At 37.3% G+C, this 19035-nt stretch overlaps 1 protein-coding gene across 5 annotated transcripts in view; it reads left to right on the top strand.

Annotated features, from left to right (window-relative positions):
* The window catches only part of EPS8 (EGFR pathway substrate 8, signaling adaptor), a 193453-nt gene that overhangs the window by 160676 nt on the left and 13742 nt on the right, over positions 1-19035 (top strand). For all 5 annotated transcript variants that reach the window (XM_065940842.1, XM_065940835.1, XM_065940812.1 and 2 more), the window contains 3 exons: positions 4441-4574; positions 7780-7879; positions 9405-9548. In XM_065940842.1, the coding sequence (XP_065796914.1) occupies positions 4441-4574; positions 7780-7879; positions 9405-9548 (378 nt within the window). The remainder of the gene's footprint in view (positions 1-4440; positions 4575-7779; positions 7880-9404; positions 9549-19035) is intronic.

Below are 19035 nucleotides of genomic sequence, written 5' to 3' on the forward strand. Positions count from 1 at the left end.
CTTGCTGTGGCTGGGCTCATTTTTCCTATGTTCCTCTCCCATCATCAGACCCTCAAGACAGTCCCTTGGGCCCAGGACCTCTAAGCCTGTTCCAAGCTGCTCTTTCCTGAATGCCTCATTTCTTTCTTTATTTTATTTTTTGGCCTCATACTAAGCCTTCCCAAGTCCTGTCAGCCTGGCTAGAAGGCCAGAGCTTCTGCTGGACTCAAGTCCTAGTTCCAAAGGATGACTTATACCACTATTACACCCTGAGGAGATCGTAAAATTTATTGTATCTTTTATGATCTTTGGTAGACTTTAGACTGTAATTTATTGGGAGAGTGGATCGAGGGATTCAAATTGGGTATGCTATCTCTTCACATTCCTTAAAAATGAGTTTTTCTATGACTCCTCTTGTTATGACAGAAACTTAAACACCATTTAAAGTGGAACCAAATCAAATAGCATGATTGGAACCCGAGGAGTTAGACAAATGAGGTCTAGTTGGAAGGAGAAACACAAAATTCATGGCTAGATCCTCCTCGAAGTCCTGTTCATTTCCTTTGTTGAATTCCTTAATTTTCCCAGATCCCTGTGGGTATTTACAGTGTGGCAGCTGTGATATCGAGGAATGAAATAGCAAATCAAAGTAAATCCTCACTTTTAGGGAGAAACATTTATATAAATTAAATTTCTTAAAATCAATTCTTTGGACAATAGCCATAGTGTTATAAAAGAGTGGTTAAATTCTGAAATTTTATAAATAAAGCAAAAATACTACTCTGAAAATAATCTTTTTCTACTCTGTTTTTTTCTCTGGCTGCAGATAATGGTTGGGGTGAATTCTGTAACTGCCTTTCCCTCTAATTGCGTGATTAAAAAGATGACCTCACAGTTCTTGGCCCTGTTTAGCAGACATATGTCCCTAGCTGTATTTTATAGTTCAGACCTCATCACAATGAATTTTCCCTCCTCGTAAAGGGTAACTTTTCTGGAGGAAAAAAAATGTAATCAGTCATGAAATTATGATACACTTGCTGTTGCTATAGTTACAGCTGAGTACTTTCAAATCATAGAAAATTTTTGCTTACAGTCCTCAGATCTTAAAGAAGAAAATCTATCCATTTAATAATGTATGCCTCCGAAATTCACTTTGTGAGTTCTGTTTCATTTTGTGCATTTAAAGAGAGAGTAATATGTCCTGACTTCCAGTGTAAAAGTTTGTCTACTCTCAGTGAATAAGTATCTTTAAAAGAATTACTGAGAATTCTTCCTTGTAATGAGTTATCATTTTCCCATTGTAAACTATTTTCCATTTTATGGCTTGAGCACTTATTCAGACGTTTGAAGAAAAAGGAACTGAGAAGCACCTGCTAGCAGTTCTTGGGGATTTTATGCCTTAAGGTTTTGTTGGAAAAGAGGCTGAAGTAATGGTGATTTAACAATGCATAAAGTGCAGTCATCCCCAGAAGAGAGATTGTGTTATACTTTAGTGCAAATATAGTAGAGGCACTCAGGACAAGACTTGGGTGATTCAGGATCTGGTGATTTTGTTTTGGATTGAAAGGCATAGGTGATGAGGAGTGGCAAACATGGGTGGCGATACTCAGCTTCTTTTCTTCCTCAAAACCAGCAGCCGCCTGAACTACGTTGTGTAGTCATCACAGTTAGTGAATTGTCATCATTTCTCTCCTCCCTGCTAATATCCCCAGTTCTTCTCAAAACCAGTGATTTCACACTGTCTGGCCACACTGTCATGTTCAGAGCCAGGCAGAAGGGGTGGGTGGTTCTTGTTTCTTCAATTCTCCCCTTTATAATAGCATTTAATAAAAATGGCCTGATCATCTACGGCCAGTACTCGCTCCTATGGAAATGATAAACTGAATAAAATTAAGCCATTTGTTCTTTGTTTTTTACTTACAGTTTTGTAGAAGTATTGTCAAAAATACGAGCTTTTTAAAGCCTATATCATTGTGATTTGATGTAGGTATACAATGTGAAAGCATTCCCTGCCCTCCATCTAGTTAGTTAACACACCCGTCACCTCACATATTTATCTGTTGTGGAGAACATTTATGTTCTACTCTTAGCAAGTTTTAATTATATAATACAATGTTATCCATTGTAGTCCCCACATTTTACATTAGGTCTTCAGACCTTATTTATTTATGGCTGAAGGTCTGTACCCTTTTACCCACCTCTCCCTATTTCTCCCATCCCCCAGCCCTGGCAACCACTTTTTTATTGTCTGTTTCTATGAATTTGATTTTTTTCTTTCTTACACACCACATATATCAAGTGGTGTTTGTCTTTCTCTGCCTGGCTTATTTCATTTAGCATAATGTCTTCAAGGTTTATCCATATTGTCACAAATGGCAGGATTCTTCCTTTACATGACCAAATAGTAGGCCATTGTATATTCACACATACCGCATGTTCCTTATCTACTCATCTGTAATGGACTCATAGGTTCTTTCCATATCTTGGTTATTATGAATAATGCTGCAGTGAATTTTGAGGTTCAGAATTCTCTTTGAATTCCTAATTTCATCTTCTTCAAGATTATACTCAGTAGTGGGACTGCTGAATCATATGAAAGTTCTATTTTAGTTTTTTGAGAAACTTTCATAAGTGTTTTCCATACTGGCTGTACCAATTTTCATTCCCACTAACAGTGCACAAGGGTTCCCATTTCTCCACATCCTTACCAATGCTTGTTATCCCTTGTCTTTTTGAAAATAGCTGTTATCAGGTGTGACATGATATCTCAGTGTGGTTTTGATTTCCTTTTCCAGGATGATTAGTGATGTTGAACACCTTTACATAATATACCTGTTGACCATTTGTATGTCTTTGGAGAAATGTCTATCCAGTTCCTCTGCCCATTTCCTAATTGGATTGTTTGCTTTTTGCTATTGAGTTAAGTTCTTTATATATTTTGGATATTAGCCCTTTTTCAGATACATGACCAGATACATGATTTGTCCCATCTCATAGATTGCCTTTTCACTCTGTTGATGGTTTAAGCTATGGTATTCAAATGGTACAAATTGTTTATCTGTATTTGTATGTTAAGTGAAACATCCTGATAAATATTCCACAGGAGTTACATGAAATGGGCATTTTGACATCAGCAGTAGTCCATTGGAGACTCTTCACCTCCTCTGTTGGTGGATGAACTTAGCCTTATGCCTACCAACTTAGTCACTAGAATTAACTATAGTAAAGATGCATTCAAAACTTTTTGGAAACATTCCCAGTTTCAAATATTTTGTCCCAGTGAATCCATAAGCAATTAAAATAGCCAAGGAATTCTGATGCTTTAGGGCCTATTGTACAGTTACCGTGTGCATGCATGTGTGCTGAGTCACTTCAGTCATGTCTGTCTCTTTGAGACCCTATAGACTATAGCCTGCAGGTGGGCGGGCAGGTTCTTTACTGCTAGTGCCAGCTGGGAATAGCTATCACAGTTCATTTTATATAAGGAAACAGTACAAGTATCCTTAGATGAGCTTTTTTGTTTGCTTTTGTGGGGGGCACATATCTTTCAAGCTGTGCTCCTTAATGGCACCCACATACAATGGTTCTCCCTTTTAGTAGCCCAGTAGGCTCATGTCCGCATTGTGTTAATGCAAAAGGAAATGACTTCAGCATTTTCTTATCCTGTACTATTAGCTGTCAAGATCAATGTTTTTCTGTGTTTCTGTTAACAGTAAATCTGATAGTAGTGCTGCCATTTTTTAAAAAAACATAGTGTCCATGTACATTTAAAAACAAGAATAGAGAGTAGTATAATTTTAATGTGTAGAGTTCAGATGATTTTCTTGCAGTAGTATTTCCTTTGGTAGAGTGTTAAAGGTTTGTTTCTTAAACATATGAAGCAAAGATTAAAAGCCTTACTATTGTTGGTTTTCAACCAGTTTTATTTTATACAAGCTGTTAAAGTCTGCCTAATACTGAAATCACCTATTATTGAAATTTCAGAGAATAGAAGGCTTCCCAGGTGGCTCAGTGGTAAAGAATCCTCCTGCCAATGCAGGAGATACAGAGATGTGGGTTTGATCCCTAGGTGGGGAAGATCCCCTGGAATAAGAAATGGCAACCCACTCCAGTATTCTTGCCTGGAAAATTCCATGGGCAGAGGAGCCTGGCAGGCTAGAGTCCATGTGGTCACAAAGAGTCAGACACTACTGAGCCACGCACACACAGGAAAGAATTTCTTGTTTTTATACCTGGTTATTTCTGGAATTAAGATTTAGTCTTTGCACTGATTACCTTTTTTTATTATAGGTGGGTTTTTGCCAAAAATGTATCACCCTCCCATTTCATAATACATTAACATGCAATGGTCAATCACTTGAAAATGAAACTGATCACAGTGTAGATGGTTCTTGTTAAGTGATGCCTGTGCCATTCAAATAGTTTTTGTGATTTTTTAATCTCCTCTGCTTTGTCTTTCAGCACTCCAGCGCATCAGAGTATCCTTCAGCTGATGGGTACACGGCATTCAATAACATTTATGGAAGAGGGCCCCATTCGGACCAAGGGGAGGCTGCTGTTGCTTTTAAGCCAACTCCTCTTCGCCACGTAGATAGGTAACTTTTCATGGGCCTCATTTGGAGAGCTGTAGATAATTATCACTGGTTTAACACAGATAGAGGTGCCAGTGTCTGCATTGTTTGCTACTTCTTTAAACTTCCCATCTAGTAGTTATCTGCTAAAGTTTCAGCTGTTCCTTTGTAGAGCTGGCTTTGGTGAGCAAGGTCTCCAGTCTATAATTCTAACAGCGCAAATGCCATTGGGTGACTTTCCATGTTTTAAAAGATGCTTCTGACAGAATCTGTGAATTAAGAAAAATTGTTTTGAAACTCTCTAGTGTGTACCAGATGGTCTCTAAGACTCTTCCCAGCTCTGTAACTTTTAAAGGAAATAATTTCTATATTTGTCTCTCCCAGCAAAAACAAACAAACAAATACTTCCTTTAGAAGTATTTAAACTAAATATAAACTGAATATTTAAATAGAATCAGTGCCTTATTTACCATTTCATTCTGTATTTCATTTTTACTCTTCAGTTTCATATTTCATTTATTTTCCCATATTTCCTCTCTCAAAAAAATTAGTAAAGGCAAAAATGGAGAATTAAGATGGGAAAGAAATAAATTAAATTGAAATAGGTTCACCTTTTCAGTCTTGTTTCCAATGTAAACTGCATGTGAGGTTTATATGGAGATAACCCATGTACATAAGAGAAAGGAAAAGGTGAAATGTTGATAACAAAGGTATAGGAGAATGATCATTCAGATGAAGTGGGGTAGAGAGCTGGCCCCAGTACTTTCCTATCTCAAAGCATCTCTTACTATGAGTGTTAGACACTCTTAATTTCAGTATATATTTTTCCTTAATAGAATCTAGAGAAGGTGGGGTTTAAAAAATTTTTTTTGTCAGGAGTGATAACAGAGGTAACACTTGAGTAAAATGAGATGTGGAAATTATACAGTTATTCTTCTAAGGGCACTAGTAACATATTAAATTGAGTACAAAGAAAAGTCAGCAATGAGTAATACATTTGAAAAATGTCAACGTATGAAAGAAGTTTTAATTATAGATTCAATTTTTAGTAGATACAGGTGAAAATCAGTTTTGAAGTTTAAAAATTATTTCATTGAAATTCTTCTTGAGTAACTTGTTCCTCAGCCTAGTGTTTTGTTTTTCCTTTTTTTTTTTTCCCCTCTGTCTTAGCTGTCATTATTCTATTATTTAAGATTAGTGAAGGAAATTCCATGAAGGGATATTCAGGTATAGAGACCTTAAGACTGTCAATATTTAGCCAGAGAAAGAATTTTTTAAAGGAGTAAATTGAATATTTCAATTATCTTCAGGGGTCCAGTCTCTCAGCTGGGCGTATTATAACAGAAGCTGAATAGTTAATAGACACCTGGATCTTTGATGTTGCTAAGAAAATTTGTCATCATTCTTGCAAAAACTATTTGAAAGTTTTTTGGTCTAAAATGTAATACAGAGGCTTGGGGTTTTTTTTTTTTTTTAATAATTATTATTAATCTTAAACTCTTACTACATGCCAGAAATGCAGTAAATACCATATGAAGTATCTTCACTCTTCAGTGAAATTATAGTGTCATTTAGGGAAAGCACTTTTTGAATTTAGAGCCCTCACCTTTGAAGGATTGTAGTTTGCTGCTATTCAAAAGCAATTGATGGCTTTTTTTAGAAGTCTCATATCATTACCTTCTCTGTGTCTGCTCTATGTCAGGTGTATATTTCTATATGCAGACTCTATATCAGGTGTGTATCTATTACTCCAAATCAGAAACAGAGACCATACTTTTTGATACATGCTAGATCTCTTAAGAAGCACTGGTACATCTAAAAAATTGCCAAGTGTGATTTTCAGATTGATATCTATGGTCGGTATCTTACCCATGTTTAATCTATAGAGGGCAAGAAACTATAAACCACGAAGATGTAAATTCTAAAGCACTTTGTAAGTGCATGCTGGCAGTTACTTCTAAGATGTACAAAATAGCAAAGACTGTCTTGCACGCCCCACTGTGACTCAGTATTCTAGATGATCTAGGCGGGCAACAAGCTGAATGGCCACTTCCCAGGGGAAGAATGACCAAGCATCTTTAGTTCCTTCCTGCTTTTTCTCTTACAGAGATATATGAGGAAATGTGGGAATGTAAATAGTGGAGAAGATTAGGGAGTAAAATTAATTTTAAATAAAATTATTATTTCATTATTGCAATGAAAATATTAGTATATTGTTTATATGTCTGGTTTTATTATATTATATAAAAGCATTTTAAAATTACATTGTTAAATCTGTTAATTGTCATTTAATGATTAAAGGGTGTGTTTGGTTTTCATGTTCTTGATAGTTGAGAAGTTTGGGATGGACATGTATGCACTGCTGTATTTAAAACAGATAACCAACAGGAACCTACTGTATAGCACGTGGAACTCAGCTCAATGCTATGTGGCAGCCTGGATGGGAGAGGAGTTTGAGGGAGAATGGATACATGTATATTTATGTCTTGAATCCATTTGCTGTTCACCTAAAACTATATATATAACGTTGTTTTTGTTCTTTATATAACATTGTCAATTGGCTGTACCCCAATACAAAATAAAGTTTTTTTAAAAATATACCTATTCTTACTCTTATAATAAGTTTATAGTAAATTAATTAACAAATTAAGTAATGCTATTTGTCTTGTGCTTAATCCATACCTTCCTTTGCAATTTAGATAACCAAAGATTTCCTAAAAGTTATCACCTAGTCATAATGTTTTCATAGTTATTTGGTTAATGAATTGAAGTCACTGCTTGAATCAGTGAAATCAACATATAATTTAAACTACCACAATTGGAAATTATCATCAGTCTCTTTTAATTTTATGACACATGGTAACATTGATCATTATCCTGGCCCTTTCATGGTAGAAATGCTAGTTTACAAAACAACATCCAGTATTTTGGATATTGGATTTAATGGGCAAAGAATTCAAAGATTTGCATTCTAGATTTGGCTTTGCACTAACTAGCTTTGTGATTTTGCATTATTTATTTTTACCCTGGCCATAGTTTGCTCATTTTAATGGTAAAATCGCCAAAGTTTCTTTTAGTTCTTGTATTCTAGAAGGTATAATAAAATAACTACTATCTAAATAACTTGTCCAAATGGTTTCTGGTAGAAATTGGCTTGCCTTAGCATTTTACTTCTGTTTTTCTTAGGAAAAGCTAGTGGGGTAATCTTGGCTTTTCTTTCTTTTTGTAGAAACTATGATCTACAACCCAAGAAATATGCCAAATCCAAGTATGACTTTGTGGCAAGGAACAACAGTGAGCTGTCCGTTCAAAAGGATGATATCTTAGAGGTAATAGAATTTTACCTTTTTATACTCTTAATAAAGTAAACTTATTGTTTTCCTTTTCTGGTATATATCTAAACCTTCCTCAAAGAAATGCTGAGGTCAAGAAATTATTCTTTGGTGTATTTTACCTTTGCAAGTATACAGCATATTATAGATACCTGTGTCTGCTTAGGAAGGGATATCTGATTTGTCTCTTTTGTGTTTGTTTTGTGGGGAATGTGGTTGGATTTCTTGGCTTACTTTGGCCTCTTCCCTCTTCTGACCTTTATTTTTTCTGGAATCAAGGATGATTATCACTTCAGATGTAGAGGCACCATAATTTTTGCTTTTGTTTTAATTGGAATATAATTGCTTTACAGTGTTAGTTTCTGCTGTACAGCAAAGTCAATCAGTTATATGTGAATCAGCTATATGTGTGTGTGTGTGTGTGTATATATGTCTCCCCCGTCTTGAGTATCGCCCCATCCGACCCCTCTAGGTCATCGCAGAGCACCAAGCTGAACTCCCGGTGTGTGTAGTTACTTCCCATGGGTTATCTGTTTAACACATGGTGGTGTGTATATGTCAATGCTACCCCCTCAGTTTGCCCTACCCTCCCCTTCCACGCTGTGTCCACATGCCCATTCTCTACATCTGCATCTCCATTCCTGCCCTGCAAATAAGTTCATTAGTGTCATCCTTCTAGATTCCATATATATGCATTAATATATGATATTTTTTGTCTTTCTGTCTTATTTCACTGTTTGACAGACTCTAAGTTCATCTGCATCATTATAAATGACCCCAATTTCCCTCCTCCTTGTGGCCAAGTAATATCCTATTGTATATATGTACCACATATTCTTTATCCATTCATCTCTCAATGGACATTTAGGTTGCTTCTGTATCCTGGCTATTGTTAATGCTGCTGCAATGAACACTGGGTTGCATGTATCTTTTTGAATTATGGTTTTCTCAGGGTATATGCCCAGTAGTGGGACACCATCTTATCTTATTTTATTTTATTGTTTTAAATTTTTTTCCATCTTATTTTAATAAGAGAAAACATTTCTCCTTCCTATTTTAGTACCCTTGCGCAAATGTACCCAGCAGTGAGTGTGCTAATGGTTTTCGGAATAATCCACCATGACCAAAATCCCTTTTTTTAGTTATAACTGAGACGTCATCTTTTTTAATATATAATGTGGCCAAGTCATAATAGTTATTGTAAAAACAATGTTTTTGATATATTTCCTGTCTGTTCTAATGGTGGAAACAATAGACCTTTTCCAAGTGACTCGTCTTAAACACTTCCGATACCACAAATAGTTAAACATTCTTGGGAAGTAATATGGACCTGGGGGTGGAATGGTACCATACCTGTTCTGTATTAGTCATTGTAATTCTTAGTGTAATTCCTGAGGATCACTTAACCCACAGTATGCTGGGGTTGAGTCAGTGTATTAGAAGTCTAAGAATAAAGATTGAACTTCCTTCATAGACTAGTTTGGTACAGAAATGACATCTTTATTTTCTTGCATGATGACAGATCCTTGACGATAGGAAGCAATGGTGGAAAGTTCGAAATGCAAGTGGAGACTCTGGATTTGTGCCAAATAACATTTTGGATATCGTGAGACCTCCAGAGTCTGGATTAGGGCGTGCTGATCCACCTTACACGCATACCATACAGGTAATGATGATTTCTGAGCAAAAATTCAACTTTTTCAAATGTTTAGATTCATTGCCCCTCAACAGAACTTAAATACTTTTTATGTACTAGTCATTTTGAGACTTCATTGATTGTATAATTTATACCTTTTTTTCCCCTAGGTAGCTGGGACAGTGGCTAGGGACATAAGGAAGAATTGTACATATATTTTCTGATTTACTTCTTCAGACAATTGCTTAAGGTCTTTATCTCAGTGACTGTTTCTCTGAATACTGTGTTTTTCTACCATATAATATTTTTGACATTTGGAGAAATACTGGGTTGCCCAAAAGGTTCATTCGGGGTTTTCCTTAAGATGTTACAGGAAAACTCGAGCAAACTTTTTGGCCAACCCAGTAGTATTTCTGCCTCTTCACTCTTACCCAGAGCCCCCCTGTCCAAGGGTTCTGATAGAGGATGACACTCAGACAGTGGTTGGAATATCTACCAGCTCATTTTCCCCAGACTTTGCCCTTATCCTCTGAATAGACTGATTATAGTCTGTTTGCTTTCAACTTTCCAACTGTCGCATCCTAATCCCTTTTAAAAAACTACCTTCACATGGCAGACCCTCCACCCAATTTTTAGCACCATTATCTTTCTTCACATTTGGTAATCATGTGCGACTTGGGCCAGCACCATGTGCTGTGGAATCCGTGACCTGATCTCTAGAGTTAGACCTGTCAGCAGAGATGGAATGGACCGACTGTCCCACGCTTAGCCTTTGAACCCGCAGTGACTACCTTCCCATGGCCCTGGGAAAATTCTTTTCATTTTCAGAATCTTGAGCAAAAGGTCATATCTGACTGCATAATAGTGTCACAGATTTGAGTGGAAGCTGAAACTATGTAGAATATGCAGTGAAATAGTAAAATTCCATGCCTAGGCTTAGTAAAACACAGGTTGTCCAAGCCTAGAACTATGGTCACGTGCTGGTACCATCATTCTGTAAGTACTTCTGGCTTCACACAATATTCAAACCCAGTACACATCCCACAGTTATCCGGAGAGACATTTGACCTTACTGGAATTCCAGAATCAAGCGAACATTTAAAATAAAGAATTGATGTACAATTTATGTATCTTGATAACTTAAAGTGATGGCAGTGGGAATCCTGTTTGCTGTGCTTATGTTTGGGCTGTCCTGCTATGCTTATGTATTATGTACTTATTTTATGTTCATCATTTGTCATTAGCTCTTGATGCCAAAGAAGGAGTTTGAGTTATTCAAGGTATGGTCTACTCTGTTTCCCATGGATTTTTGAAGTGAATTTACTAATTGAGTCTTAATACTTTTTTCTTTCCTAAGTTCTTACTTTTCTGATTTTGTGATGTGATTACCTGACCAAAATCAGGCTTCTGTCTGGCTTGTAAATATCAGTTCTTTGTGTTCTTTCCTATAGAGGTTTTGACTGAATGCCTTAAACAGTGTTAGAGTATATGCCTAAACCAGTGATGGAGTGTATATCCTTTGTGCTATAGTAGCTGTTTTTGTTTTTTAAACTGTTTTGTTTGTCTTGGGGTAGAGCTGATTAAGAATGTTGGAATAGCTTCAGGTGGACAGCCGTACGTATACATGCGTCCATTCTCTCCCAAGCTCCTCTCCCATCCAGCCTGCCACGTAACGTTGAACAGAGTTCCCTGTGCTATACGGGAGGCCCTTGTTGGTTATCCACTTTGAATATAGCAGTGTGTACATGTTATAAGCACTGTTTTTAATACTTAACTCATGGTAAACAACAAGAAGCACTGTTCACAAAGGATATCCTGAGTTGCTGTATGTGAACAGAAGCCCAGATTTTATATATAACATGTTAGAAACACTTCGCCAAATGTGTTTTTATTTGTGTGATTTGTTGCTAGAAACAGCAAACTCCCGTAAAATAAGACACCTGAAACTTGCAAACACAAACGTATATTCTAAGTATTTTTGCCCACTTGAGATTTCCTGGGGAGTTTAACCTCTCTTACCCTTTCCTGTTTAATGTTCAGTCTTGTCTTTTTCTTCAGTTCAGATTCCTGGCTTGGGCCATAAGTTGACTTTCTGTTTAAAGGTTGCTTCTGTCTAAACCCAAACCCAAACTATTAATACATATCATAGGTAGAGTACTTTCTGAGAACATAAAATCTGTTTCTCCTTCCTTGAACAGAGCCTCAACTGATATTTTTTTGTCAACTTTGGCAAAACCAAGAAATTTTTTAAGTGCTCATGGGTTTCAGGAGTTTGCTTGGCTACTTTATGTAAATAGAAACTTGTAGGGATTGCTTGTTTGGGCTGTTTTCCTTTTAAATTTTTCAACACTATCTGACTGTCTGTTGAAATTTTCTGGATATAGCTCTGAATGTGGCAAAATACATAGAAATGTGGGTAGAAGCAGTGTGTGTGTGTGCGCTTAGCTTGGAAGCACCGCTTTTAAAAGGTATTAAAAGCAATCTATTTTTTTTTAACACCCCCTGAAAACTTTGGTCTGATCCCAGCAAAACCACCGGAATCTTGTAAAATTTTAATAAGCAAGCTTGAAAATCTGCTATCTGGCATAAATATGACTCTGAAAGAAGCTATCTGGCATAAATATGACTCTGAAAGAATTCCTATTCTCAAAGAACTTGTAACACACTCAGAGAAAAGTGACTAGATAGAGGAAAAAAGAAAAGAAAAACAGCCTCAGAAATATTTGCCAGTTATTTTGTCTCTACAAGTGTTACCAGATACTTTCATGTATCTAAATAAAAATTATGCAGCTGTTTTTAGAATGACAATAAATAAAGATGCCACCGTATTACTGGTTACAGTAATCCTAACACCCTAATCTGATAGAACTCCACTGGATTACAGACATATCAAAAGTGGATTCTGTGTCTTATTCATCTTTCATTCTTTCACCCTGCAAATATTTATTGAGTGCCAGTATCTCACACTTGATGAAGAGAAAGACAAAAATCCTAGCACTGAGCAGATCCTCTGTAAAAGCCTGCCGCCCAGAATCAAATCTCCAGGCCCTCTCCCCTGGCTTGGCCCCTACTTTGTGTATCAGGAGCAGTGACCCTCTCTGCTCAGAAGTGACTGACACTTTTCTCCCTGTCTCGTCCATCCAACAATACCAAAATTTTCAGAAATTTAAAGAAACTTCTTATGAAAACATTCTAAATCTCTGTACCACAGAAAGATGCTCAGGCTATCTGCCATGTCCATTAAGGACCTCACAAATACTAGGATATTTAATTTATACATCAACCTTGTGAAGTAGGCACATTTTATGTATCAGGAAATTTAAGTACATAGAAAAAACTTGCCCACAATTACACAGCTGCATGAAGCAGGATGGGGCCCTGGGACTCTAGAATCGTAACCCATGCTCTGATATACTTGACTGACATGGGAAATTAGTGCTTACAAAAGATTGATACCCTGTTTTGCATAGACATAGAGTGTTCACTGTGAAAGCTTAAAGTGTTCATCACTCAGTCATGTCTCACTCTGCAACCTCATGGACAGTAGCCCACCAGGTTCCTCTGTCCATGGAATTCTCCAGGCAAGAATACTGGAGTGGGTAGCCTTTCCCTTCTCCAGGGTGTCTTCCTAACTCAGGGATCAAATCTGAGTCTCCTGCATTGGCAGGCGAAGTCTTTACCCCTGAGTCACCTGGGAAGCCCATGCAGCATCTACAAGGCACTGAATTTTAAAAAGGCACAGTGTTAGGACTGTTATTCTCATATGCTTACATTTCTTGTAAATAAGTATATATAGTGGGCTGGCCCAAACGTTTGTCCAGGTTTTCTATATAATGCTCCTGAAAAGCCCAAACAAATTTTTGGGGCAATCAATAACTAGTGGCAGTTGCTAGAGGAGGGGCATGAGAACAACCATTGCCTGTGGTTCACACACTTTTGGGTAGAGATTGTCTGCTGTTGGCAGGGATGCTCGTACCTGGCACCAGTCTGAAATAGTTGTTGAGTTGCCACCTGATGTCCCCGCGAGTCCAGGCTGCTTAAGATCCTCACATTTGGAGTGAATTTTAACAGCTCTCTGTAAAGACAGCTGTTCCCGGCGAAAGTGTTTCCCCCCATGGCTTCAGCAAAGGTTTAAAATTAAAGGGAAGGGAGGTAATAAAGAATTTATGAAAGATGCAGGACATTAAAAAAAAGGTTGGATGAAACCACTGGGGAAAAGAAGTAAATGTTCCTGAGAGATGATGGAGAAATGAACATAAATGACCTACCCTTTTGATGAAAATACTGTCATCGAGCATTCCAGGCCTCTGGCTTACTTTTGCTGGGCAACACATGGACCTCCAGGATGCTTCCTGCCCTCCTGGCATCTACTTGCCACATCAGGTTTCCTCTAGGTCTTCTGACTTGACTTCCTGACATCTCACACTTGGACTGTTTGTTTACCAGAATCACCCTTTTGCTGACATAGGTTTTTTAAAATCATGCTGTGTATTATAGCTCTATTTTTTAAATTTATTTTTAATTGAAGGATAATTGCTTTACAGAATTTTGCTGTTTTCTGTCAAACCTCAACATGAATCAGCCATAGGTATACATATGTCCCCTCTTTCTTGAACCTCCCTCCCATCTCCCTCCCCATCCCACCCCCCTAGGTTGATACAGAGCCCCTGTTTGAATTCTGTGAGACATACAGCAAATTCCCATTGGCTCTCTATTTTACATATGGTAATGTAAGTTTCCACATTACTCTGTCCATACACGTCACCCTCTCCTCGTCTATCCCCGTGTCCATAAGTCTGATCTCCATGACATAGGTTTTCATGTTGAATGCCAAGTCTGAAACCAACCCCTGCCCTTCTATTATTTCCAGTATCCTCAGAGGCTTGACTGAAGAACTTTTATTTATTATCAATTGTTAAGTCTCTGCTTATTATTATTTTAGATATGCTACCCTACCAAGATGCATGTAATTTTGAATGTCTGGTCATTATAGTCCAGTAAGTCCAGTAACTGTCTGCTCTGTTGCAGAGCAAGAGATGTTGTATTATAGAAACAGCTCCAGTCTAGGTCCTGGTCGATGAGGATTCTAGTCCTGGCTCTGCCCCTGAGTAGCTGTATGACCTTAAAGAAAGCATCTCCTCAGGGTATATGCCGAGTAGTGGGATTGTTGGGTCATATGATAGTTTTATTTCTAGCTTTTGAAGGAATCCCCATATTATTCTCCACTGTGACTGTATCAATTTACATTCCCACCAACAAAGCAAGAGGGTTCCCCTCTCTCCACATCCTTTCCAGCATTTACTGTTTATAGATTTTTTAAATGATGGCCATTCTAATCAGTGTGAGGTGATATCTCATGGTAGTTTTGATTGGCATTTCTCTAATGATAAGTGATGTTGAGTGTCTTTTCGTGTGTTTATTTGCCTGTATGTCTTCTTTGGGTGAACTCCGGGAGTTGGTGATGTGCAGGGAGGCCTGGCGTGCTGCAGTTCATGGGGTCGCAAAGAGTCAGACATGACTGAGCGACTGAACTGAACTGAGCTGATGTCTTCTTTGGAGACATGTCTGTTTATGTCTTCTGCCCGTTTTTTTATTGGATTGTTTGTCTTTCTGATACTGAGCACCATGAGCTACTCATATATTATTTTTCTGTGCTCCAGTTTCCTGAGTTGTGAAATGGAAGGGGCCAAGTTTCATGATCTCGAGAATCCAGTCTAGATATAAAATTCTTTTATATTCTATACATATTTAGGTAGCCCTAAATTAAAAATGGAGATGTTTTCTCCAGGTGAATACTAAACCAATGTGCTACTAATTTCAGCTCCTCTTATAAATGCTCTGTTTTTCAGGCTCAATCCTGATATTCAGATACTGCTGGACAGAGAGGAGAAGTTTACTAAAGCTGTCTTTATATTCATTCCAGCAGACCAACTTCCTAATAATATTCAGTTCTTAAAATTTTTTTTGAAGTTAATCTTAGAACACTCTATTCATCTGTTAAGTAGAGGCATGGTCTTTAGACTGGGATGGTGGATAGTCTTAGATACTTTTATTCTGCTTCATGCATGAAAATTTTTCCAAATATTTCTTGCAGTAATTTGAATAATACCTACTCTCTTTCTCTCTTTCCTTGTGTGTAGAAATTCCTGCCCAACGTGCATGTGTACAAAATTATAAAATTTTGTTAAAGTGCTTTCAAGTTCAACTTGCTAAAAAACACACCATGATACATATGTATTTCCTTTTGTAAAGCAACTTATAAGAAGAATTAGTCTTACATATAATGAACTGTAATTGTATTCTTCATGAACTATAAGATGAACCCTTATCTTAATATTTTAAAACACAAAACTTGGATACACAAATAGTCACTGAAATATTCCACACTGTTTATACTATAGTGTGAGTCTATATAATTTGTTTTATATGACTAGATAGTGGTAGAAATTAATTATATATTTACAGGCTCTTTCTCTGGTTGATTTGTGGGCAGATAATTTTACTGTCAAAAGCTAATTATCTCACACTCTCTGATATTTGATGTGAAGTATAATTGATATTATTTTCCATCTCCTATGTTAAACTTGCTCATTTGACGTGATTTGCTCCATTTTCCTAATAGCAATTACTTGGCGAGCTGTCAGAGGTAACCCACGTTTATTCCCTCAAGGCACTTCTTTTTTGATGTAATTTTTTGGATTCAGTCTCTGGACTTAACACCCTCCAAATGTTCCAGCTGTGCCTAGTTTTCACTGTAGAATGCCAAAGAGACTAAATTTAGAGGGGGAAAATGTGTAGATCCATTTTTAAGAACAGTTCAATTTTAATGGCTTTGTTGGGCTTGCTTGCATAATTTCCCCTCTGAAGCAATATCTTGCATGAATCAAGAACTTATTGACAAATCTCTTTCTTTAATCCTTGAGAATTTCTACTTAGCTTTAGTTGCTACAGAAAAGTGACTCACTGGACTTAATTATCAGCAGAAAGTGCATGTTCCATGTGTGCTCAGTCACTCGATCACATGTCCAGCTCTTTGTGGCCCCATGGACTATAGTCTGCCAGTCTCCTCATGGAATTTTCTAGGCAAGAATACGGGAGTGGGTTGCCATTTCCTACTCCAGGGGATCTTATCGACCCAGGAATCAAACTCTAGTCTCTTGACTCTCCTGCATTGGCAGGCAGGTTCTTTACCTCTGCCACCATCTGGGAAGCCAACATGTTCCATGGAATCTAGCAATTCTGACTTTCCGAGAAAGAGAAAAAAACCCAAGAGATATTTTGTTTTAAGCGGAACTTGAAATATATTTGCGGGAGATAAAAGGCAAGAGTTAGGAAGTGCCGATGATGGTAGAGAAGTAGGGCCACACCGAGATGACCCATCATCCCTATCTGCTCAGTACTGAGGGCTTTGAAGGGATGTGGGACTTTGAGTGCTAACCCTGGGAGGGTCCCCGGCTAAATGGGAATAGTTGGCCAAGATTTCTTTTTGGGTTTGGAGACTCAGCACCCTTGGTTCAGGAGGAGAAAGTTCGGGGTAGAGTTATACTTTCTAAGACTTTCCATTAAGTTGATGGGCCATCCATCAGCTCTCTACTTCCAATCAAAAGTAACCGAGAAGCAGGGGAAGAAGGAGAAGAGCAGTGACTGGGTGGTAAGTAGACAACAGTGGAGAGGATGGGGGCCCAGAGAGAGAAAAGGGGTTTCACAAGTCAGGCCTGATTCTCTTTCCTTCCCGTGGAGGATGACTTAGCCATTTCCATGGAAAAACCACCTTGGTTTCAGAGCAGGTTGTAATGATTTAAGGAAAGTGCTCCCCGCCCCATCCCTTTTTCATTCCATGAGGAATAAAAGCATGAGGCAGGTAGGAGGACCATGAAAAGGGGAAAATATGCAAGTAAGTAAAATTTACAACCTAATTCATGAAACATTTTCCTTTGGTTTCTCTGTATATTATATATACACATGTATATACACACATACATATATATATACACACACACACATATATGTGTGTGTGTGTATATATATATTTTGTTTGTTTAAGCATGTGATAGATTATACTGATAAAGTTGTATTGTGTAGCAATGACAGATGATTGAAATGAGGCACAGAAGATTTGGCAAGCCTGTGTGCAGGCTTGATTGTGACATAACACAGGTATTCAGTTGTTCACAGTATTATTTGATGGCTAGCAAAACACGAGCTGTTCTTGTTTTTTTGAAAGCAGAAAAATATGAATCATACCATGGAATGCAGAAGCTGATAGCATTTTTTGGTTTGTTTAAGCATTAAAAGCAATCATTTAAATGCTGACACTTTTGAAATCCTAACGTGAGAATTCACTAACCTTTGATGAAATCATGTGCCGAGGACATTCTTGTCAAGGGAACACTGTATATACATTAATCAGATGACATTGGTGTGTGCTAAGTGTTACGTGTATATGATGTTTGCTGTATTTTGATTGCTCAAAATATTTTATTGGCCCAAATATAGGAACGTTGTTTTTTAGATCATCATCATAATAATAATGTATTCGATTATCAATGTTAGAAATGTTTCCAGGCCTTGGATGTGGAGGGGCCAGCAAAGTCTGTTTCTCTCCCATTTAACTCCATGGCTTGCTCTGTGAATTTAACTCCTCCGCCCTCCCATCTCCCTCCAAGAAACAGCAGCAGGATAAACTCTTCTTTCAGTTCTTCTCCCATCCTTGGTTCATAACCCTCCTGCCTCCCCTACCCACGGGTGGGTGAATGGAAGCTTTTAAAGAGACAGTAGTGAGCCTGCACTGCATCCCCATCTGGTTTCCACAGGCGTTACTCATTTGCTGTGAAGGTGCCTCTGAGGATGGTGTGTTGTTTCTTAAGTAAGAAAAAGTGATGAATGTGTGTGGTGTGTGTTTTGATATTTTTGATCTCTGTGGAAATTGGGAAGGCCTCTTTTAAAATCAATAGTGCCTTATATTTGGGCCAATTTAGAAATTAAAAAGCTCTTCTAGCCAAAGAACCAGATTACCAAAAGGCTTGCTTTTTGCATTTTATTGGCTAATCCTGAATTTCAGAATAATTAAAATTGTGCCAGTACTGTATCTGAACTCTACCTAAATTATAAGTCATTGCTCTGTAGCTTTGATCTGATCCAAAAAATTGCCTTTTGTGAATTTGGAACTTATTCTAATACAGTTATCTGTTATTTTGTTTAAAGCTTTAACTATTGTTTTTAGTTTAATAGAGAATATATATATATATAAATATTATTTTATAATAGCCTAAATCATTTAAAAATTACTGAAAGTTATATATTCTGTCATATCCACCTTTTAAAATACAAATCCCCACATGACCTTTTTTTCTAATAATATGCTTTTGAGACGTAGTCATAAACATTTAATTAAAGATTATCTCATGACCCTCACCACTTAACAAGAAATTTAACCAATTAGCTTTAAGATGATGGCCAAAAAGGTAATGGTTTGAAAAAATTAACAGTATTTTAGATTTGTTTATTTTAAAGCATA

The sequence above is a fragment of the Muntiacus reevesi genome, chromosome 1 (genome assembly GCF_963930625.1).
Source record: "Muntiacus reevesi chromosome 1, mMunRee1.1, whole genome shotgun sequence".
NCBI lineage: Eukaryota > Metazoa > Chordata > Mammalia > Artiodactyla > Cervidae > Muntiacus > Muntiacus reevesi.